Raw genomic sequence first — 22,625 nt, 5'->3', positions numbered from 1 at the left:
AGTGGAAAGCAGAAGGAAGAGTTTAGCCGGACATAGTTTACGAGTCGCGGGTCTTTTGGGATCACAGAGTGAGAATAAAAGCGCTCTCCTTCTTTCTGTTACACACGCAGGTGTCCTCCTTTGCTTTTCCCCTTCCTCCCTCCCTTTTTCTTCCTCTCTTGATCCCAAGGTGTGAGGTACGCCTGGCATAGAGGTGGTTGGAGTTGTAAAATGTTGAGCAGTTGGGTGGGGGTGGGGGTGGGGGTTGGGGAGCAGGTGGTTTTATGAAGTGGAGATGTAGTGGCACTACCTTGGGCCAGGAGGCTCTGTTTAAATCAGGGCACTGATGGTGCCAAAAGCCTCTCTATGGCCTATTGCCCCCCTCCTGTTTAGAATTAATCTACTCACACCCACACCGCCACCACTCTCCCTCTAAGCTCATTCTTTAGCACCTAAATTTAAAAAGGCACCTCATCTATCTATCAGCTGCCCCAGGGGCCAAGCCTGGATATACACCTCCTCGACCATACTCGCTGTACGCCGAGACAGCAAGAGGGAGTGCAAGTGTGTCCTTGAGCATGTGAGCGTGGAGTGTTTTAGAGAGCCGCCATGAGAGTGTGTCCGCATGTGAGAGAATGAGAGAGCGCGAGAGAGGCAATAGGAGACAAGGAGAGCGACTGAAGTGAGTGTTTTTAAGCGATGACTCCAAGTGCAGCTTCTGCTCAGCCGTAATGCATATCCACGCCGGCCACGAGTATCAGCCCTCGCCATCATAACACTTCATCACCACCACACATCCTTCTGCTTGCAACTCCGCAATAACAATTACCCAACGTTGAGTCCCAACTGTTCAAACCTCTACGTCCATCTGCTGCCGAGAGAGATGAGAGAGATGAGACAGAAAATGCATTTACACGCCGAATCAAACCGGAGAGAAGCTTATGAAATCAGACACATTGTGACTCTGTATTAGACAACACCAGACATTATTGAATACGCACCTCTCACGTTTGTTGTGTTTTACATGTGTGGGTGCAACATTTAAGAACCTCTGTGTTTTATACATGTTAAAATATAGATGGAAAAGGGCTGTGTTTGTGCAGCTTTGAAGAGGATTTCTGCAGGATTTTCTTGCACAGTGGGGATACTCTGTGGACAGATGCTGTGCATGCAGATATAGACTTCATCCTACAAGTCTTAATTTATGCCTCTAACTCCACCTACAGTTGGAAGTCTTTGGAATACAGTGCAGTATTATCCAGGCAAGAATTCTACTTGATGGCTAGAATATGTACACCAGCAGTCCCTAACCTTGTGGTCTGGACTAGAGGTCTTCACGGGTTTACCTGGACCCAAGACACAGCCCAGAGAGCCAAATCTTATAAAAATTATCTGGTATAATCAGATATTGTAAGGAATTTCCCAGGTCCATTAAGGCCCAGACACACCAAATCAACATCAAAGAACTAGTGGCAATAAAGACCTACTATTGCATTGCCTCGCATCGCCTGTAGCTGAAAACACACCGGCACCGCCACAACATGGCACACACTGGAGGCATCACACCGCAGCTCATTAACAGACAAGCACACAAAGTATTTACTATTACTGAAAGATCTGTACCTCTTCCCCCTAGTTTCCACATGAACACACCGCAAATACTACAGCATATATATTCTGTGCCTGGAGGATATAACTCTCCATACCAGCAGGTGGTAGTAGTCTTTATTTGTCATTAAAAAAAAGGTATACCCAAAGACAGACAGGATGGATTCAAGACGCTAGTTAGCCACTTAGCACATCAACAACACAACCTCATGTTGAAAGAACAACACTAGGCATGAGGTAACAATAACACAAACAACTACAAACCAGTTCTGCTAAAGAGCTAAATGACTAAAAAAGTAATCTGGCCTAATATAACAAAGACTTTTTTTCTCACACCCTCTTGATTTTAGTCATTTGTTTACTTTCCTCACTTTTCTTCTTTTACACTGAGCTGAGCTGCCAATCGGTGGGATTTCACCTACCAACGAGCTCTGCCAGCACCAACACTGATTCAACATGCTGAATTGGCTGAAAAATATCTGACAAAGGCCAACAAGTGCCAACAGTGCTGGACACACTGCAAAACTTAGGGCAACAGATGCTCACCGACATTCGCCAATGGGCGATCATCAGCTTGGTGTGTCAGGGTTGTTAGGGTTTGGGTCCTTCATTTTGACCCATGAAGGCTTCTAAACAATGGTTTGGAAGTGAATGAAACCCTGCCGATTTGACATTCAATGCAAAATTTTAACTGTATCAAAAACTATGGTAGGCCGTGTGCCCTATATACCAAAGGCTGACTCCTTAGCAGCAGCCCAGGTTCCTTTCCAACCTGGGGCCCTTTTGAACATGTCGTCCTCACTTCCACTTTCTAAAAGCAACAAAGCCACCCAAAACACCTTGAAACAAAACACGCATTTCCGCAAGACCCTCCGTTCACCAAGCTTATGAAGTTCAGTTACTAATTTTAGTTGGCAATTATTGTTGCATTTAACAGAGTATGTTTGAAGGAAACAGTGAGGGTACTTCTGTCTTCCCAGCCATGAAATGCAACAGTCTTCTTAGTCCCTCTTTGTCCCCCCCCCCCCCCCCCTCACCCAGGAGGCCCTCATCATGGCCAGCATGGAACACCCCCACCTGGTGCGTCTGCTGGGCGTCTGCCTGAGCCCCACCATCCAGCTGGTCACGCAGCTCATGCCCCACGGCTGCCTCCTCGACTACGTGCACGAGCACAAGGACAACATCGGATCGCAGTTGCTGCTCAACTGGTGTGTCCAAATCGCCAAGGTAAGAGACTACAATCAGGTCAGAAGAATGTGGCATCTGGTGCTGCTGGGATAGTGTGTGTGTGTGTGTGTGTGTGTGTGTGCACTGTATGTGTTGGCAGGTGTGAGCGTTGTAATCGATTTTATGGGTTTGTGTTAATGTCGCATGGGTCTCTGCCTTTTTTCTCTCGCCAGCATGTGACGGATCTTGACATGTAGAGGCTTGCCAAATTCAGCGTCAAACCAAACAAGCTGTAATTTTTGCAAAAAAAAAAAAAAATCTTAGTATAACAGCAACAACAATGTTTTTTATCTGTGTGTCCTTGTAGTTACTAACTAAGGTTTTTCCAGGCTATGCAAAATGTTTGCTGTGTTCAGAGCAGCCATAAAGAATCAGAAAACATCAGTTGCATGTTTGAATGTGTCACTTTACAAACAAATACAGCTTTCAGGCTATTGTTGTTGATTTTTCAGTATAAATCTCTCCCAGTTCGCCCCTGTTGATCCTAATTATCCTCACTGCTTGACACACTGATCATTTCTACAACCCTTCACAATGATACGATAGGCCACTGATGTTGTTAAGCAGCAGACAGGCCTAGTTTGCCTTGAACTCTGTCTTAGTGGCACATCAACACGCATTACTCTTCCAGGGAATGAGTGACGGCACAAGAAATTAACGAATTAAACACCCTATCTCCACTACACAAACAAAATCTGCACTCAGAATTGTCAAAACAGCAGTAAGGCTTGAAATATTGTGTGTGCTTTTGCTTACCCAAAGAACATTTGTGTTTTGTTTGCAAATTAAGTCGATGCAGCCAGACTGCTTGATAGTGTAACTGCTGGATGAGATTTAACTTCTCTGAGTTATAACTCCTGGGATGGCAGTAGGGTGCTTGGCTGCTATTACATGCTGTGCAGGCAGACATCTGCTCTGATACAGAGGCAAACCCCCCCATCAGCTCTGGAAGCAGTAGCTGACACCAGGCTGATACACTGCTGGCACTGATCAGCCTGATAGGATTTTGTACAACAACTGTTAATATTCTGAAGAGTTGATCTGGTGCAATCCAAGTTTGCTAATGTGTATGCTGAAGATGTGTGGCTCTACCCATTGAGGTTTAAGTTCTCTGCTTCCAGTGCAGCTATGCCCCCAAGATGTTTTTGTATAATTAAAATTGCAGTCAGTTATTTCAGTGGTCAAGCCAAATATTCCATGTATGTAAACAGAGCGTCTGTGTTGCCCTACCGCAGGCCAAAATTCAAGACAAGCCGAGCAACAGTAACTCAATTAAACATTAATGTCTGTGCCATTATATCAACCAGTCATGGCCATTACAGTGTTGCAGTGACAGGAAATAAAGAGATGACACTGCTTCACCTATGCCACTTTTCCATAAGGGACTGCTCTTTATTTATCACAGCAGGGGGGTGGCTGGGATGTGACTTCATTTTTTAGGGTTTTTTTCTTTTTCCTAACCCTCCCCAGAGCTACAAATACTATTTCCTTAAGCCTCCCTGTGTGGCTGGCGGAAAATGCATGACCCTCCCTGCAACATACATTAGTTATTAGATTTTTAATACTTACCCTTTGATGTGGGAAAGGTAAAAGTTGGAGAAGAAATCCTGGAGTTAACAGGTTTTTTACTCTTGTTGTGCTTGTTGGCCAGTTAGTGCATGCAGTTTATTCATTCATTCATTTATTTTTCCGTTATCCGCTTATCCTATGCCAGCTGACATTGGTCAAGAGATCTGGACAGGTCACCAGACTATCACAGGGCTGACACATAGAGACAGACAACCATTATTTTGGCCAAATTTTAAATGAGATGTATAATGAAGTGATTTTAATGAAGTGTCATCATTTTAAGCTCAGAATTGGTTATGTTTTTATTGTCCCGGAAGCATTCGTTGCATATGAAATGTCCAAAGTCTACAGTAAATATAGGAGGTGTATGATGGCATTCGCTATCCTTTTTTTCTTCAGCTAGGTTGACAAGCCCCCTATTTCTCCCTATTTTAGAGTACAAAGAAGTGGGCAGGCTACGGCAACTACCCTTAAACCGTCAGGGTCAGTGTGGCTGAGTCGGTGTTATGTTGCAACATGGCGTTCATTCAATCCAGCTCCACCCACTGTACCCCGAGAGTCCAGTAGAATGCGTAGCCGGTGTAAAGTGCAACACACACCGCCGCCGGCGCGGCGCTGTGGCCGTCAAGTGCTGCCCCCCAACACACACTGGCAGCGGCGCACAGCGGCGCGCAGCGGCACCGTTGACGTGTATTTCCCACCCCAGCCCTCTAGGTGGCTGTACCTACACTAGTTGCCAACGGTTGCCACCTGCTAGTAACGGAAGAAGAAGAGGAAAAACTTTGAGGCAACAGCAACTTGGATTTCACGGGTGAGTTTCTTATCAGAGTCGTCTTATTAAAAATTTGAAACAACCGGTTTTGATACTACAGCGGCCGAAACGTACATAAAAGGCTTTTCTCGCAGCACCACCATGAGCACCGGCCGCACTGGAAATAGAGCAGTGGGCTGAAGCAGAGCGGCACGGTGCGTCGGCCGGTGCCAGTGTGGGTTACTTTACAGAATATAATGGAGGCGGGCGTTTTGACGCGCGGCGTATGGCGGCGGTGTGTGTTGCACTTTAGATAGAACAAAGGTTACGACATTGTGACCTTAGCTCTATTAGTGTAGGCGGAGCCCTCTACCTAGGGCCCCTTCTGCTTCTATGCCGCTTACTGGGGAGCATGTAGGATAGTGGATGTGAGCTCTGCGCATATTCTGCCCTGATTGGCTGGCTACATTTGTGCAAATTTCAGTGGGTGAATGCTTGCTCATGATTGAAGTATTTTCAATAGAGTCCAGTAAAGGGCTCTGGCTCCACTAATAGAGCTAGGGTTACAATATTGTAACTTCTCTTCTGTCCCTTGTGATCACAGCAGCTGAAGTGACACTGAAATTACATGAAAATTATCCCTGGTTCTTCCTGTCACCTGTAAAATGACAGGGAAGAAGCAACTCAGGGGATTTCAAAACATGCGGTCATATAGCTGTAGCGTTCATCTGATCCCTGATCAAATAAATGTGATGAAATGATTTGATCAGTGAGGGAGCAGCAGATTTACATATAGCCTGGGAAAACCAAGACGGATGGGATCAGCTTTGTGATGTGGCTAACAGAGGTCAGATGTATAAAAGGCTAAATACATCTGGGTTTTATCTAGGACACTTATAAACTGGATATTGTGTCACACAGCAAATCTGTTTTTAAATATTTTTAATTGTTAGGAAACATGGATTAACCTAAAGCTTTTGATATTCATTTGTTTATTGATGCACATATCTTCAAGGTTTCCCATATTCACTTATTTGTGGTGGCTCGCCAACATACCAGCATTTGCCGTCTCGTATCGGTGTCCTAGTCGTGGAATTGGACTGTTCATTCAGACTGCTGTTAGAATATTGTTTGGTTATTCAGAGCACCATACACTTGGAGCACAGAGTGTACTTTGGACACAGAAGGAACAGCAGAACACCAGGCACAGTGAAAGTGAAACGTAAATGTTCACTGATTTACATAGAAATAGAACACTATTTCTTATAATAACAACGCCCTCATTTAAGTGTTGTCTAACATTTTGTCCAACTTACTTTAGATAAAACTTTCCCCTGGAAACCACACCGCGAGGTTCAGTGCTTGGTCTAAAAGTTTGCTTTCACTCACCTCTGCAGCAGCTGCTCCTCTAACACATAGTTTCTGTCCATGCCTACCCAAGCCCAAACTATGGCAGCAGTGTTCTGCCCAAATCCAATTAAAAATCTAAATTTCCACTGTAAATATGTAATAATATTAAATCATTTATTACAAGCTAAAGTTAACTGAAGTCTTTTTAGTGTGGTTCCAGACATTTGTTTAACGATCTCCGACATGTGCCTTCGCCTACCAAATGTTCAGCACAGCCCAAAAACTGTCATATGCCACATATATCAAACATAGATTGTATAACATTTCTCCTCATTAATGAGAAGTGGGAATTGGGGTGGATTGATGGAAGTGCACCCCCATACATTATTCATGACATTACATAGTATAAGGTCTGCATTAAAAAAAAGAAGAAAAACAAATGCTGAGAAATGCAAGCAAACCTGACGCAATTCAAGCCCAGGGAATTTTGAGAAATTACTACCCAAGCCCAGACAAACCCGGTGGTACAGTCTGGGCCCAGTCAGGCATGGAGTCAAAGCTCTAGCTGTTCATAAGGCTTTATATGAGTCTTCTTTCCTCGTTACCTCTACACTGGTGTGATAAATGGGGCTACTTTTATCTGTCTTTCATACCAGTTGTTAGTGTATTGTCATTCATTGCACATTCATAACCCTCTGTGCATCAGAACTCCGCTAGAGCCCATTCTCTCTCTCTCAAGAAGACTATTGGACTTGATTCATATTGGTCATTGTTAAGCCTCTTTTGTTTCATCTGTCTAAGTCAGGGATGAGAGCTTTGGTGTCATGGGTTGGGAGGTTAGTGTAGAAGGTCTTAACCCTTTATTCCTCCATGATGGATGATTCCCAAGAGCTTGAGGAGCAGGTTACGTAAGCAGGTACTTATTGCCGTAATTGGATTCGATTTCACCTGTGGCAGCAAGAGGGGAAGTGTCACTTTCTCAGTGATTCTGTAAGTGAGGAAGAGCAGGAGAGAAGATTCACTGCTGTCCTCGACCCAAACAGCACCATGACATTCAACTCTGCGATAGTCTGATTGTGATAGCCAATACCTGCAATACCTTTGTGTGGCTTGATGTAGAGTTGGGATGAAGGTGCCTGACTGATTGGAAATCATAAAGTGATAATTGGTTTTTATTGAGTGAATTAGTGAATCAATTCAGAGGAATCAATAAGGGGTCTTATGTTACTGTAGCCTCTGTATGACCTGTCCTTTCCATTATTGCCTCCACTTCTGTCGACAGAGAGTAGAAGCTGTCTGAGTGCTAGTTAGACACTCACCACCTGGGGCTCAATGACACCTCATGGTTTGTAAATCGAGACACATCACTTAGAATTACTGAACATGTGTAATGTCATTACTTTAATGATTTCATCAGTTTCCAAAAAGAGAATGTAGTATCAGTCTGGTATCTAGGTCTGTTTTTCATCTCTAGCACCTTTAGAGGGAAATACTTGGCTCTTACACTGCTAATTGCTCAACTGTGTTCACCAGGTAGTCACAAACTGTGCCTGCCTTACATTTAGTGCTGGGCAGGTAGCATACAGTGGGAATTTAGAGCGTCTTAACTCTGTGACTGTCTGTGACCGTCTTAGCCTATGAGTGCATGTTTATAGACTACTTTCAAAGTAACGGTTTGTATGATAACCCATGAAAAGTGCATGCACAACAGTTCGTATGCGAACCCTACGAGCTTGCACCCCAGGAATGAGGTTACAGAAGTTACGGAGGTTAGGTTTAGGCAAGTAAAGTTACTAAGGCAATGAACATGGTGAGGACATACCTTAAAATGACTCAAAGTTCACACGGATCAGAACATACGACTCCAGGGGAAAGTCAGTTTTATTTGTGACCCATCCACCACCTAACCCTAACCTTGCGTCCTGACAAGCACTCGGACTGCTTCCTTGTTTTCCGCCATCAGTGCATCGGTGGCTTGACCACAGCCTTTCAAAATATGTTGGATATGTACAAATTTGGTTGCGCTACTTTTCATAGGAAAACAAGAAAAACATTGTGAGAACAGCCTGCTTTTTTATATAATCACTGTGTGCACCTTTGTAAGAATGCAGAGTTATTTTGGTTGGTAGAAATCACAACGACTGAGTGGCAAAGAATCGGGTAGTATTATTTCTAAAGCTCTGGAAAATTAGACAAGTATGAAGGCATACAGAATATACTATTAAGGTTTTCCTATGTATTTATTCTCACACCAGTATACATAGAAATTGGTAGTCTGCCTTGTAAGCCTGTTTGGACAGGGCATCTAGTGATGCCAGACACTCCACTGATATCAGATTACAGTGAGTGTTTATTTAACTATATATTTGTTAATACTGCTGTTTAAATTTCTTATATTTTCACGTATCTTTCCTCTCTTGCAAGGAGCACCTGTAACATAAATAATTTCCCCTCGGGGATCAATAAAGTATTTCTGATTCTGATTCTGATTCTGATTTGTTGTTTGACAAGTTTGACAAGTCCATCTAAATGTCAGTTTATTTTAGCACTGTTTACTTGTCCATATTTTTTCAGTACAGCATGATGGTCAGTTTGAGAATATATCAGCAGTCGGGTAAATCTAACATTAGTTATGTTTGCAGCAATTCTAGCAGGATAAGGAGCAAAATTTTTTTTAAAAAAGTGTATATTTGGAAATCAGGATGTATAAAACCAAACCTTCTGAAACTTATAACAAGTGTAAATATCAAATCTTGATACCAATGCCATGTGGTTTCTTTTCATTCTATGCAATTTATATGCTCTTTCAAAGAAAAACATATTAGTAGGAAGATCTGTCAGTCACAGTTGTGTTGGGATTGAATTTAAGGGCTGAAATTGGCAAACAGCTATTCCAACTACTTGGAGTCAGGAGCTCACCGAGGTCAGTATGCCTCATACTTTGTGGACGTTGAATGTCTGTACAAATTTTTATGACAATCCATCCAATACTTGCTGAGATATGTCAGTCTGAACTGGCGATCCCCTGAGCCATGTTGCTAGCACGGCAAAAATCTAAGCGAAACTACACCAAACTGCTCATAGATCAATTTGATTAAATCTGATTCCACACCTTACTGACACAGGTATGTGTTCCCAGTTATAGCAGGGAGTCCATTTAACTGCATGTGTTTTCCAAACCACACAACCCGAGCTCATGGAGTTGAGCTCACAGTATTAAAGCCAGATAAGCTTGTTTCTTCTCTGTTATTAACCTCTTGGATCTTTCTCACAGGTCCTCCACCACATAGCCCCGAGATATTTTTAAAGCCAGGAAAAGACAGACATTCTCTGCGGTGTGTCCATGAGCATTAATGTGTCTTTCCATTCCTGTGTGCGTCGTTGTGTCTTGGTGTGTATCTGAGCACATGCCCGCCTGTGTTTGGGCATGTGAGCCGAATAAATAACTTGGAGCCCTCTTCTCTGAGTGATCTTTGCACTCTCAAGGTAATGATGGGGAACCTGTCCTCCAGGAGAAACAGCATCCTTCAGAAGACACACAATTTTCTGGCAAAGGGGAGAATAATTTTCCCTTGGTCTTCAGTTAGCTTTGAGAAGGGTGTTGTTAAGATAGAGGACAGAGGAGAGGAAGGGAGGGGGAGACGGCATTAAATAACAAAGAAAGAGAGAGTGGGAAAAAAGATCTTTACAGTATACTGGGGGCCATATGATGTAGTGGAAATATTTATCATAAGGACCTTTTAGTATTATGAGCGCCAGCAGTTACTAGTGAGGTTCTTAAAGGGGACCTAGTATGCTTATTTTCAGATTCATACTTGTTCCAGCAGGAATATGATCCAAAACTGGGGGGAAATTAAAAATGTAGGCAACCAGGATTACATGTTTCACTGATGTTAGCATGTAACTACATGTAGCTGTGTACTTGCATCCAGTGAATGAATGCAACAGAGTATAGCTGTGAAAGTTTAACTGTGAAAAATCACCAATAAAAGCTTCTAAATATAATCTGACATGTTCCAGCACAAATATGATCTGAATCTGGGGAGAAATTAACAACAACTGTAACCAAGATTACATGTTTCCCTGCCGTTAGCATGTAGCTACATGTAGCACTGTACTTGTAGCCGGGGAATGATGTAATAGTCTCACTTTTTTCATGTTAAAAATCACCGGTTAAAGCTTCGTAACACAGCCTGAAGTGTTCCAGCAGGAATCTGATCCAAAATCGAGGAGAAACTAATAACATCTGCAACCATGATTACATGTTTCCCTCTCATAAGCATGTAGCTACATGTGGCAGTGTACTTGCAGCTTGGAAATAATGTAGTAGTCTCACTTTTTCTCGTTAAGAAAAAAGCTTCGACTGCGACACTACACTAAGTAAAAAAATTGTTGGAAACAATATTCAGAACAGTCTGAAGCCTGAGATTTTTGCTCACAGGGATTATCTCTACATGAAACTTTGGTCGTGTTTAATATGAATAATAGGTCCCCTTAATAGGAAGAGTTGAGAAATTATCATCTAACTCTCGGTAAGAGAATGAATAAGTGTTTTTACTAAATTGTCACACCATTCCTTTAACAAAAAACAGCAATGCCACATTTACATTTTCACTTAATAAGGAACGGAGGTCAATAACATTTATTTCGTTATCAAGAGAAGTATTCATGATGCTGAATAATTCAAGGGCTGCTTGTGTTTCCTCCTACATTTCCAGTACCAGTGGATGTTTTTCATAATGAGGGAAGCACCAAGCACAAGAATGGCTCAGCAATTTTAGCATTTTCAGTAACACTGAACACTCTCTATCATGACGTGAATCAGAGAATGTAAACATCATTACTTTACTGTTACGATCACACTGCATAGTCTCCAATTTTGTGGCGAGATGAGGGAATTCTTCCAATCATCACTTCACAGTAAATCACAAAGTGAAGGAAAGAATGCCAACGCAATTACTCCTGGATACATAATTAAAGCATGCCAGGAGCCTGATGATGTTCAAAAAGTGGAATATTTACTTGTAGAGTGTAGCATAAAACAGAAATACTAAAGTACAAGTACTTTAAAGTGACAGAGAAATGATGTTTGAAGTTTGTACATGTTACTGTAGCTGCCAAATCATACGAACCAGGCGGAGAGTAACTCCTCTGTTTTCCTATTTCGCCATAGTGTGATGGCAATGTGCCAATCCCCCCCACCATCACCACAACAACAGCACAAACACCAGCCGTATGTGGGCTCTGACCCGGGCAGGTGACCGCTGCGCCGCAAATTGATTGGCCGAGGCCCGTCGCCAGGCAGTGACTCTTCATCACTGAGTGTTTTGGGCATTGAGATAATGGCCCCCATTAATCTGCAGCCACACTCAGGGCTGCCCAGCTCCCTCTGCCACACACACAATGACTGACGCTTGCATTGCGCCACACACATGCGCTCACACACATTGTACAGGACACACACGGAGGTCTCTTTAGATCTGTGTGAATGGCCTCTAATTTATTAGTACTGATCGTTTCCTTCCCTTTTCTGCCCTCCTTTCCTTTCTTATCTGTTCTTTTTTGTTGTTGTTGTCCCTTCCTTTTCTTTCCTCTTTTTTAACTCATCTTTTCCTTCTTTTTATTTAATTCCTTCTTTTCCTTTCCTTTTCTTGAGTTCTTTCCTCTTTTTATATCATTTGCTTTATTTAGTTTTCTTTCCTCATCTCTCATGTCCTTTCCTGTTCTTGTGTTGTGTCATTTCCTTTTTTTATGATTCCCCCTCTTTCCCTTCCTTTTCATATTTTTTCACTTCCTTTTTCTATACTTTTCTCTCATTTCCTTTCCTCTCTTTTCATATACTTTCCCTTTTTAGTTCTTTCCTCATATTTCACGTCCTTTCCTTCCCTTTCCTCCTCTTCTCTGCTCTCCCGTTTCTGTCTTATCCTTCCCTTTCCTTTCATCCGTCCGCTTATAAACAGCTACATCTCCCTTTGATTTCCTGTCTTTCCATTCTTTTTTTAATTCCTTTTTTCCTCTCCTTTCTCCATTCCTACCCTTTTTCCTTATTTCTTTCCTCTCGTTTCATGTCCTTATTTTGTTTGGTTTCCTCTCCTCATCTGTTATGTCTTTTGTCTTATCTTTTCTTTTTCCTTCCCTTTTTTCTCGTCTCTTAATTTCCTTTCCTTCCTTTCTTTCTCTCCATCCAGTTATCCACAGCTCTGGCTGGTCTGTTGTGTCCTTCCTATTTTTACCCTTTCCTCTTTTTCAGTTCTTTCCTTTCCATTGATTTCCGCTCTGTTCCTTCCCTTTCCTATTATTTCTTTTCCTTTCCTTTTTTATTTTCCTGCCCTTTTCCTCATTTCCTTTCAACTCTTTTTATGTAATTTCCTATGTTTCATTCTCTTTCCTCATCTTCCATGTCCTTTCCTTTTCTTTCTTGTCCTCCTTTTTACTATTCCCTTCTTTCCTATCCTTTTCATATTCTTTCCTCTCTTTTAGTTCTTTTCTTATCTTTCATGTCCTTTCTTTTCCTTCTTATCATCTTCTTCTCTGCTCTCCCCTCGCTGCCTTATCCTACCTCTCCTTTCCTCTATCTACTTATAAACTGCTACGTCTTCCTTCCCTTTACAAACCTTCCCCTTTCTCCGTTTCAGTGGTGGCCATGTTCTTGGGTTAATGGAGGTCAAAGTTTGCCCTATATCTCCTTTTACACAACCCACTCCCAGCCACATATCCTCAAGTGACCTTGTGTGTGTGTGTGTGTGTGTGTGTATGTGTGTGTGTTTGTGTGTGTAGAAAACCAGGAATGGATTCTCGCATTTGTCTCTTTCTGCATCCTCCTCTTGTCTCCGTCTTTTCTTTATTATCCGCTAACTGATTCTCTCTTTCTCTGGCTGGCCCTCTCACACACACATATACAGAGTATTTTTTTTCATTAGGTTTTGGATTATTAATGGAATAATTACGTTTGGGATGTATTTTAATGAACAAATCAATCACTGAATTAAATATGGGATCGGAACTGAGTGTACGCGGGGCTACGGGAGTCTTTTAATTTGGCTCCCCTCTCCTCTTCCTCCTTTTTCTCTCTGTCTTCCTTTCACAGCCTCTCTCCTCAGGCTCAGCATAATGAAAGTAGAATAGATTCAGCAAGTCGCTGTCCTGCCGGTGAAATGATTGGCTTTGGCAGTGAAGCCCAGGCTGGACGAGGGCCTTGATTGGTTTTTGGGGGGATGGAGGTGGGGTGCTTGACAGGGGCTTGTATTTAGGCCACATTCAGGCAATTGGTTGGTGAGCGGTGATGGAGTGGAGCGCTCCGTATAAACATACCACTGGCGAACTCGTGGACTGACATCAGCACAACATGCCCTGCAGGGAAAGCCTCCAGTTAGAGTAGTGCTTGGCTATCATGGCGGTCCTGGATGGTGTTTTACAGATTCACTCTGCTAATGATGGCACTGAACATTGACCTTGAATAATTTCTCCAAGGTGAGCTTAATACTGTACTATGGTAAAATATGCTTGGAAGCATGTGTGCACAAGGAAGGGCATTTAAATTTACAGTACATGCTTTCAGCTATGTGCATGGAAAACTAAGCACATAGAGTCCAGAAAAAGACTCATATAAACACACTTATTTTTCTGGCTATATCAGCACACATCTCGTCACAATGCTTAGTCAGGGAAAGGAAAAGGAAAATCCGAGGACTTTTAAACTTGGCTCTCAATCTTTGGCCCCATATGTGTGCAGTCATGTGTTGATATTCCCGTGTGGACGCACAGATGTGTACGCTTCCACATCAGACTGTGTGTGAGTGTGTGTTTGGATTTGCATCCTGCGGTGGCTCCCCGGAGATGCCACCCGATGGCAGGATATCCAATCTGGTCAAGCTTAGTGTGGAGCCCTCTGTGTCATTCGCTTCCCTGCAAACGCAGCTCTGTGTTGAGTAAACACATCTCGTCTGGACTCATTAGCCGAGCCTTAACACACTTCTTTCCCTCCCTCTCCACTGCACACATCCTTCATCTTTCCCCTCCCTCGCTGAAAAAGAAGATGGATTCCAGTCTTTGCTTTGAATCCCTCCCCTGTGCTCTCATGTCTATCATGTCATTGCATCTAAATGAGACAAACGTCTCAATGGACCTGTGCAACTTCCGGGCCTAGACATGTGTATTTAGACACTGACACTGCTGCTGAACTTGCTCCTGATCTGCTGTCTTTTTTTCACCTGTGACAGAGACCAAATATTTGCTGGCGAAAAGCTGAGGATCAGGATGTCAACCAGGTCTACTATATGGACTTGTGTTCCTGAAACATGGCAGCATGGCCTCAGATCAGTGGGATTTTCTGTGCGTACATCACTTTGGTTGCTCCTTGTGGCGCCCCAAGGACTTATTTTTTTCTCCACCACATTGTTCCCTGCTTAGATTGCCCTCATACATCTTGAGAGCCTCTCTGTATCCCTCGTTGAAAACAGGAGCCAACTGCCTGGCAGGGCCGCCTAAAAACACACCATGGGCATACTCAGAAAACGAAAGAAATGCTCATCAAGCTTCTCAGTGCCATGCGTACCTGCCTGTAAGGAAAAAATCAGGACAAGTCGTGCTCTGTATATTTACATAAGATATTACAGAGAAATGCAGTGAATTTTTACTTCTAAACAACACACACTAGTTCATATGAGTGCTTGTTACCATCCTGCAGATGTGAATAACAAATGCCACAGCAGGAGCAATTAACTATAGAGTGATGTAAACATTCTGCTCACACTGAGAGGCAATTATGATTACCAGCTGAGGAGTAACATGACTCCTGTCAACAACCTCCACTTAAATTCATGTTAGCAGTTGATGAGCAAACACGATGCAGCCTGGAGGTGATACATGTTTTTCACCTCAGCGTATTTATCTTTTGATAGGTTGGACATGTGAAGAGAATGCCATAACCATAGTTTGAGTGTATGGATGGATAGAAGTTGATGGAAGTAGCATTTTTATCCAAATGAGATTGCATAGGCATAGGTTCCTGCAAACCATGGATAAGATATGTTTGTACATTTAATACCTATCATCTCAACATTCTGTCTGGCAATGGAGTTGAGTTTGGTTCCATTTTGTAACCCTAATAACCAAGATTTGAGTCTAATTTATCATAGTTTAAGCTGATAAGTTCATCTTTGTGACTTAAAATGGATGAAACCTATTTTGTTGCAGGAATAAAAACATTGCAATAGCATCAAAGTAGAGTTCTCAATCTCAGCCTGAGCCTGATGGGTCCCGAAAAGCCCAATGGGTAGGACCAGGCTCATCCAACATATAGATATTATATTGATTAATCAATATCATCTCCTGTTTCTTTTGCTATAGCCTGGTAGCCCCTTAACCACTTCATCCGTTTCAGCACCGGACGTCAGTGATCCACCGAGCTGCTCCATTTTCCACTGGAGATGCACGTGCCAACCAGTGCTTCCTTTGGGGAGTGGGCTCAGTGTTTTGTGATGATCTCAGATGGGCCGGTTTCAGGCTTCAATTCACACGGGTCGGTTCGGTTCGGGTTGTAATTTTTTCGGCCCCTCGAGAACTCTATGTCAAAGTAATTCTTGATCTTGGAAGAAATAGTAGTAGCATCAGAGGCAAACTAGGGTGAGTCATGCCTTTGCCATAGCAGGAAGGTCCAATGGTTTCATTTGCTTATTAATCAGCCATGTGCTTCTGTTTGGAAGATGGAGTTGGCAATGGATGTTTGCTTTTGGAAGAAAGACTGTTGTCCAAATGGGCCTTTGGAATTCTGTCCCCTGGGGACAATAGGCAGTCCCCAGACTTTCAAGCCAACATGGACGAGAACTCTTTAATGTCAAAATGGAGAGAGACTAAGATCCATTTCCATGACAACTGGGTAAATTCCATCCGCGGATGAAGATCACATCATCTGGTTGAAGTATTATTGGATATTACACATGCTTCTCTTGAACACTGCCTTAGAAATCTTTTAAACAGCAAGCAGTGATGATCTATAGTGAATGATTGAGGTGTTCAGTGCCACTCAATCCATTCAGTTTCTTTTGTTCTAGTCTATATTTTCTACTAAAATACATTATACTAAGTTATAGTGAATTTAATACTGACAGCAGGCTATATGGTAGTGATCCACGTTCAGCACCTCATCTCCCAGGGGCTTCATTAATAATGCAGTCCCACAATTCTTTGCATCTCAGAGCTTGTCGGGAAGCACATCACGCCGTGATTACCAAACAGCGCAACCCATAATACTATCCTACATAAAAAAAATTAAAAAAACAACAACTAATGTGCACCCTGAGCAGTTTTCTTTGACGCAAACACATTCACAAATTCTTCCACACATCCACACACACATCAGTCCCCAGGAGTACGCACACGTCCCTGCTGATGCAACAAAATGGGAAACAGGGTGGAGGGAGACCGGGGAGGACGAGGTGATGAGGAGGGCGGGCGGTGGAGGGATAAGCCCCCCAGGTCTTTCTAATTATCTGTAAGGATCAGCAGTGCTCAAGGATGCATAAGGGGAGGGATTTGACTGCCAGATCCACTGGGTAGGAAGGCCTGATTGGATCGGTCACCTTTCGCCATACACACCCGTTACCCATGACGCCTGGAGCCGAGGCTCATTAGACACAGAAATATGCATGCGTGCAGATGAGCAGCGGTGGCGGGAATTTGGATCCTCCTGCAACTAAAGTCTGCACACTGCATCAGTGTCCCTTTTTCTGTTATCAAATCCAAAAAGTGTCATTTCAGTTAAACAAGTAACAAGTGACTCAGCCAGGTACCGATGCGAATCAATTTGTGCGATCAAGTTTGCATTTCCTTCATAATAGCAGCTGTATTATAAACAAACAGGATCCAGTAAGGGAGGAAAATAATACTGTGCACCCACGCATATGCGGCCCTGAATGCATATGATTTGTATCAGCACACGTACATGCAGAAACCCGTATTTACACATGTGTTCATGTCAACAGAACTATTTCTCCCTTTCCATATAAGCCAGTGGGCAGGTTGAATCAAGTCCGACGGCTTCTCACTGTGATAATTATCCACCGCGATTAAAAACTTCTCAGTGTCACAGCAAGTCGCAGACAAATTATAGGCATCAGTGTGAAGGTTGAGTGTGTAGCCTGGTGCTCAGTTGATTGAAAAAAGGATAAGACGTCCTCTTTTTTTCTGCTCCCTCCATTTTGATTCCTCCTCTCTGTTCGGTTCACCTGTCGAACTCAGAGGCTGCTGAGCTGTTGATGTAACCCATCATTACTGCCCACAGGCCCTCTCAATCTTCACAGGATCTCACTCCGGTGCTGTTAATTGATGCTTGGATAGCGTTGTCACCCAGCAAGGACATTTAGCCGCATCGCTGCAAATGTCATCTTTTGTTGCGGCTAATTGATAGCAAGAAGTGCCTTGTTTAAATCTGACACAACTTTATATCGGCATCGTTTTTCAGAAGAGAGAAAATTAATCTCACTGATCAAAAAGTTGCTGTTTCCCTCTCCCTAATTCCACTGCAGCAGCCAAAAAAAATTATTGACATTTGCTCATGTAAATTTGCCAGCAGCGGTCTTTTATTGCCTGCACAGTGACATTTTGGAAGGATCTTTCCGTCCCACAGGGGAGTTGAGATCATGGCGACAGAGCTTAGATAATTTTACATTTGGTTCCCTCTTGAGGTGGAGGTAATTAAGAACGGAAACCAGAAGAAGACACGAAAAACCGAGAAGTTTCGGCATTGTTCGACTATACTCCTACTGAGGGATTTCCACCCTCTCTTGCATTATCTCACCTTGAGTACAGCCCTCGCACTCACAGGTGCGCACACACACACTCACAAACACACACTCAGCTCAGGTTGATGGATAGGTGCGTTTTTTTCCTGCACTGCGATTCCACAACGGCTGGATGAGGAGTAAATGGGCCTGCACCCCGACTGTTGCGCCACAGCTGAGCTGTCGTTATATATGTCACGTTATGTCACAGTCACCTGGATTGTTCATTAACCATCCAAACCATCCGGCAACAGGGTTTGGAGCTTATTGGTTTCTGTAGCGATAATACAACACAGCACACTTACAGGGTTCCTACACGGTATGGCAAAGTACGGAATTTGATTTTAGTCATTTACAGGTCAGGATAAGAATGTCAAAAAGAAATTGTGGTAATTAAAGAAATCAATATGTTTTGAAATAAAGATAAATAAATGTTTTTACAATGGTACACAATAAGCTGGAGGACGAGAAGGTTTACATATGAGTCAAACCTCCATCAGGGACCTTAATGTGAGTTTCCCAGCTGTTCCATTTCAACATATAGAGGTCTATTTTATTTATAAATCTGAATGTCAGCTTTTCCATTGCCGCCAGATGACCAAGCTGACTAAACCAGGAACTGATTGAGGGAGCATCAGAGGCCTTCCATTCAGACATAATCAGTTTGTGTCCCAACATGAGCACAGTCTTAATCCACTCTGCATCTGTGAAACTAAGATCTTTAAGAAGTGAAAGATGCCCTCAGACAAATAGGTGAGGAGAATAGGGAATTTTGTATTCCTGAATGCGCTCAATCTGGGCTAATTCCTACTAGTTTCTAAAATCAAATTGATGGTATAAGCAGGGTGTTTTTCACAGCATTTGGAGCAGTTTCCACAGCCAAAATGTTTACCACTGTTTTAAAGTGCTGTCCAGAGTGAGCTTGATGTTAGTTTCCTTTTAAAAGTGCTTTGTAAACTCCATTGTCGAGCTCGCAGCACCCAATTTTTTTCTGCACAAGGAAACCAAACCTTTATTGCGCATTTCCATGGACAATGATGCTGTGAAAATTCAAATATTTAACCTTTTTCAACTCATTTTTGAGTTGTTATGCAGGGGTAAAATAATATTATGTTATTTATTTGATATGTTATATGCAAAGGGCTGGCTTTTTGTACTCAGATGTCAAATATGGTCAAATCTGGGGTGGGGGAGCCCTTCTCCTATGTTCTCCCTGAGTCAGTTTGGGTTTTCTTTGTGTACTCTGGCTTCCTCCCACCATCCAAAGACATACAGGTGAATAAAATTGGCCGTAGGTGTGAATGTGAGGGTGAATGGTTGTCTGTCTCTATGTGTCAGCCCTGTGATAGTCTGGCGACCTGTCCAGGGTGTACCCCGCCTCTCGCCCAATGTCAGCTGGGATAGACTCCAGCCCCCTGCGACCCCTAACAGGATAAGTGGCGACAGAAAATTAATGAATTGCCATGAAGGAGGGAAATTAGGGGCTGTCCACACCAACGCGGGTATTTATAAAACCATTACTCTTTGCTCACGGTTTGGCCGTTCATCCACACGTAACCACAGTTTTGGGCCCCTGTAACCGGAGTTATTTGTAACCGGAGTCCAGGGTGAACTTTTTGGAAAAGTCCAGTGTCAGCAGTCATGTGTGGACAGGATAACCGCAGTTATTTTGTCTCGTCTCCATTGTATGACATCACAGTGTGCGACGTAAACAGAAAACAGCTGTGTTATTACCCGATCTAGTGTGTGCGAGACGATTTGAGGATGGACCTAAACAAAATACTGCTGCTATTTAGCAGCATATCAGCACTTTGTGGCTGTATCATACAACTAACGCTACTCAACCACATCCAGCAACAGAGGTGCAAGAATGTGCTATTACGGAGACTACTCCTGCTGCATAATAGTACGCTTGTTGTTGTTTTTCCAGTAATGACATTTTACTGCCTTCTGATTGGCTACAATGCCTTACAGTTAGGAGTTATATCGCCACCTACTGCTTTGGCATGTGTATTACATTGCTTGATAGTGGAATTTGCAGTGTCATGTGGACGGAGATATTTTTATTACACCGCTCGTATGGACGCAGATTTTTTAAAAACTGGAGGCCAAAAAAGTTCGGTTTTAAAAATACCCGCGCTCGTTTGGACTAGGCCTTAGCTATAGAAACCAAAACCTTTTTTTGTACCAGGCTGTAAACATGTTTATTTCTGCTGTAAAGTTGGGCATTTTAACATGGGGGTCAATGGGGATTGACACGCTGCTGGAGCCAGCCTCAAGTGGCCATTAGAGGAACTGCACATGCGCGTTGGTTTCATTTTACTTGCTGTTTGGTGGGCAACCGTAATAAATTATCTCAACTTATGTTTTTTTCTGACGTCCTGTTTACAAATTGCTTCATGCTGAACTTAGATGTAAAAAAAAAAAAATAATAGTAATTATGATAATGCTTGTGAGTAGAATTTGAATTTGTAATATGAGTATAAACATGATTAAAGAGAGGGGCATCAAGACACTGACTGGCTCATTATTCCTCCTTCTATTTCTCTCTTCCTCACACACAAACACACACAGAGGTTTTTCACACACATGCTTTGGAGACTGCCAGCTCAGTGGGAAAGCCTTCCATTCTATCTCCCGCGCAGCACACAGCGCATGACAGACGACCACCTGCACCACCTGAGCAGACCCATTGTGCGCACTGCTTATCGCAGTGGTCCCAGTTCTCGGCGTGCGGACAGTCCCATATTGCTCACATTGTTGCTGCCTCAGCCCAGGCGGTGGGGCGGTGGGGTTTTGGGTGGGAGATTGAGGGGAGGTGGGTGCACCACATGCGGCGCTCGTATCGCTCCCACTGGAAACAGGCACCTCACCTTCTGCTTCCTGTAAGAAACTCAGCATGCTGCTTTTTTTTCTTTCTTGATATAAATTCCTAAATAAACTGAAGCTCATGGAGTCTGTGCAAGCTTTTTCACCCAAGAGTTATATCATTAAAACAATTTAACTGCTGATGGTTCCCACTGCTTCCTCAAAAAGCATGTTGCCTGGCAACAAATACAGAAAAGTCGTACTAAATAACTGTTTCACGTTAGTGTATAGCTCATGTTGGTAATATCTCAGACAAATACCGGATCGGCTGAAGACCTGAGTTGAATTTATTACCTGCTGTACTCCATCATGTCTTTCCTCCTCCTCCTCCACTTACCTTCCAACTGCTCCCCTTTATACCCAGCATCTTTTATTCCACAGCATCTTTGTCTCCCGCTGAGGTGTACTGCTCCCTGCAGTTCCACACTACTCCACTCTGTTTTCATGCCTGCTTTCATCCTCTTGTTTTCCTCCATTATTGAAGACTCAGATCTTTAGTCCTCTCTTTTTTCCCTGCTAGAGAGAAGGGGCTAATGGGTCGCAGACCAGCCGTGACCCGGTCTCTTGCGTGCTTTAGAAAACTTTTACCCTCTGTAAACAATTCAGGACTCTACAGAGATGAAAAAAGACCTTCAGTGTGGTTTAAAAATGAGATTTTATCCTGCCTGGTAGACAGTGTCGGGTCAGACGAGGATAAACTATAAAGAAGTATTCACAACAAACCGCTTCCTCTCACAAGTCATTTGACTGAACTCTTAACTGGAGGAAACAAACAATCCAAATTTCTACAGCTGTAACGAATAGTTGGAAGCTTCATGCCAGGGTGTCTGCAGGTCCTTAAAGTTATTAAATTGTCTTAAACTCAAATTTGCAAGGTCTAAACTGCCATGAACATTTTTACTTAATTTAATTTATCCATCTTTAATTTGTTTTTGTCAAAATGAGTCAAACTCTTCCGCGTGAAGGTCCACATTTCTGTTGCTACATATCTGTAAACCTTTCATTTAACCTAATACTGTCTTTTTACTTTATACTTGCATTTACCTACAGGCAAAATGTTGATTAACCTCACTCTAGTGACCATATTCCTACATAAAAACTATGTCTGCATAGTACCACAGATACACAGCTTACCTTTAGACTAACTTGTAGTACTTGAATGAGAAAAAAATTATTTGTCCAAAAATCTGTCTTCAATTTGGTCCTGAAAGGGTCTTAAAAAGCATTACACGCACACGCCCTGTTATTCATTCATTGCTTTTAAATTCCAAAACAACATGCAAGTGATCTTTATTTCTTACAAAGTGCTTTACATGTCAATACTTAAAACAGACAAGACATGAAAACAACTTTTAAAAGAACTGATAAAAACACTTTAGTATATTAAAACTGAGGAAATAAAAGACAAAATGAACTTAAAATGCATGTAAAATCAGGAAAGGATCTCCGATAAAAATATGTTTTAAGAAGGGATTTAAAAAAGATCACTGACT

At 42.6% G+C, this 22,625-nt stretch overlaps 1 protein-coding gene across 5 annotated transcripts in view; it reads left to right on the top strand.

Moving 5' to 3' along the window:
• The window catches only part of LOC117249751 (receptor tyrosine-protein kinase erbB-4), a 442,892-nt gene that overhangs the window by 362,681 nt on the left and 57,586 nt on the right, over positions 1 to 22,625 (top strand). For 3 of the 5 annotated variants that reach the window (XM_078165992.1, XM_033615451.2, XM_033615450.2), the window contains exon 20: positions 2,629 to 2,814. In XM_078165992.1, the coding sequence (XP_078022118.1) occupies positions 2,629 to 2,814 (186 nt within the window). The remainder of the gene's footprint in view (positions 1 to 2,628; positions 2,815 to 22,625) is intronic. The other 2 variants (XM_078165991.1, XM_078165990.1) reach the window with 1 other exon arrangement.

This window comes from Epinephelus lanceolatus, chromosome 24 (assembly GCF_041903045.1).
Source record: "Epinephelus lanceolatus isolate andai-2023 chromosome 24, ASM4190304v1, whole genome shotgun sequence".
NCBI classification, from domain to species: Eukaryota; Metazoa; Chordata; class Actinopteri; order Perciformes; family Serranidae; genus Epinephelus; species Epinephelus lanceolatus.
Note: the sequence above shows the minus strand (reverse complement) of the source record. Positions and strands in the feature narration are given on the sequence as shown.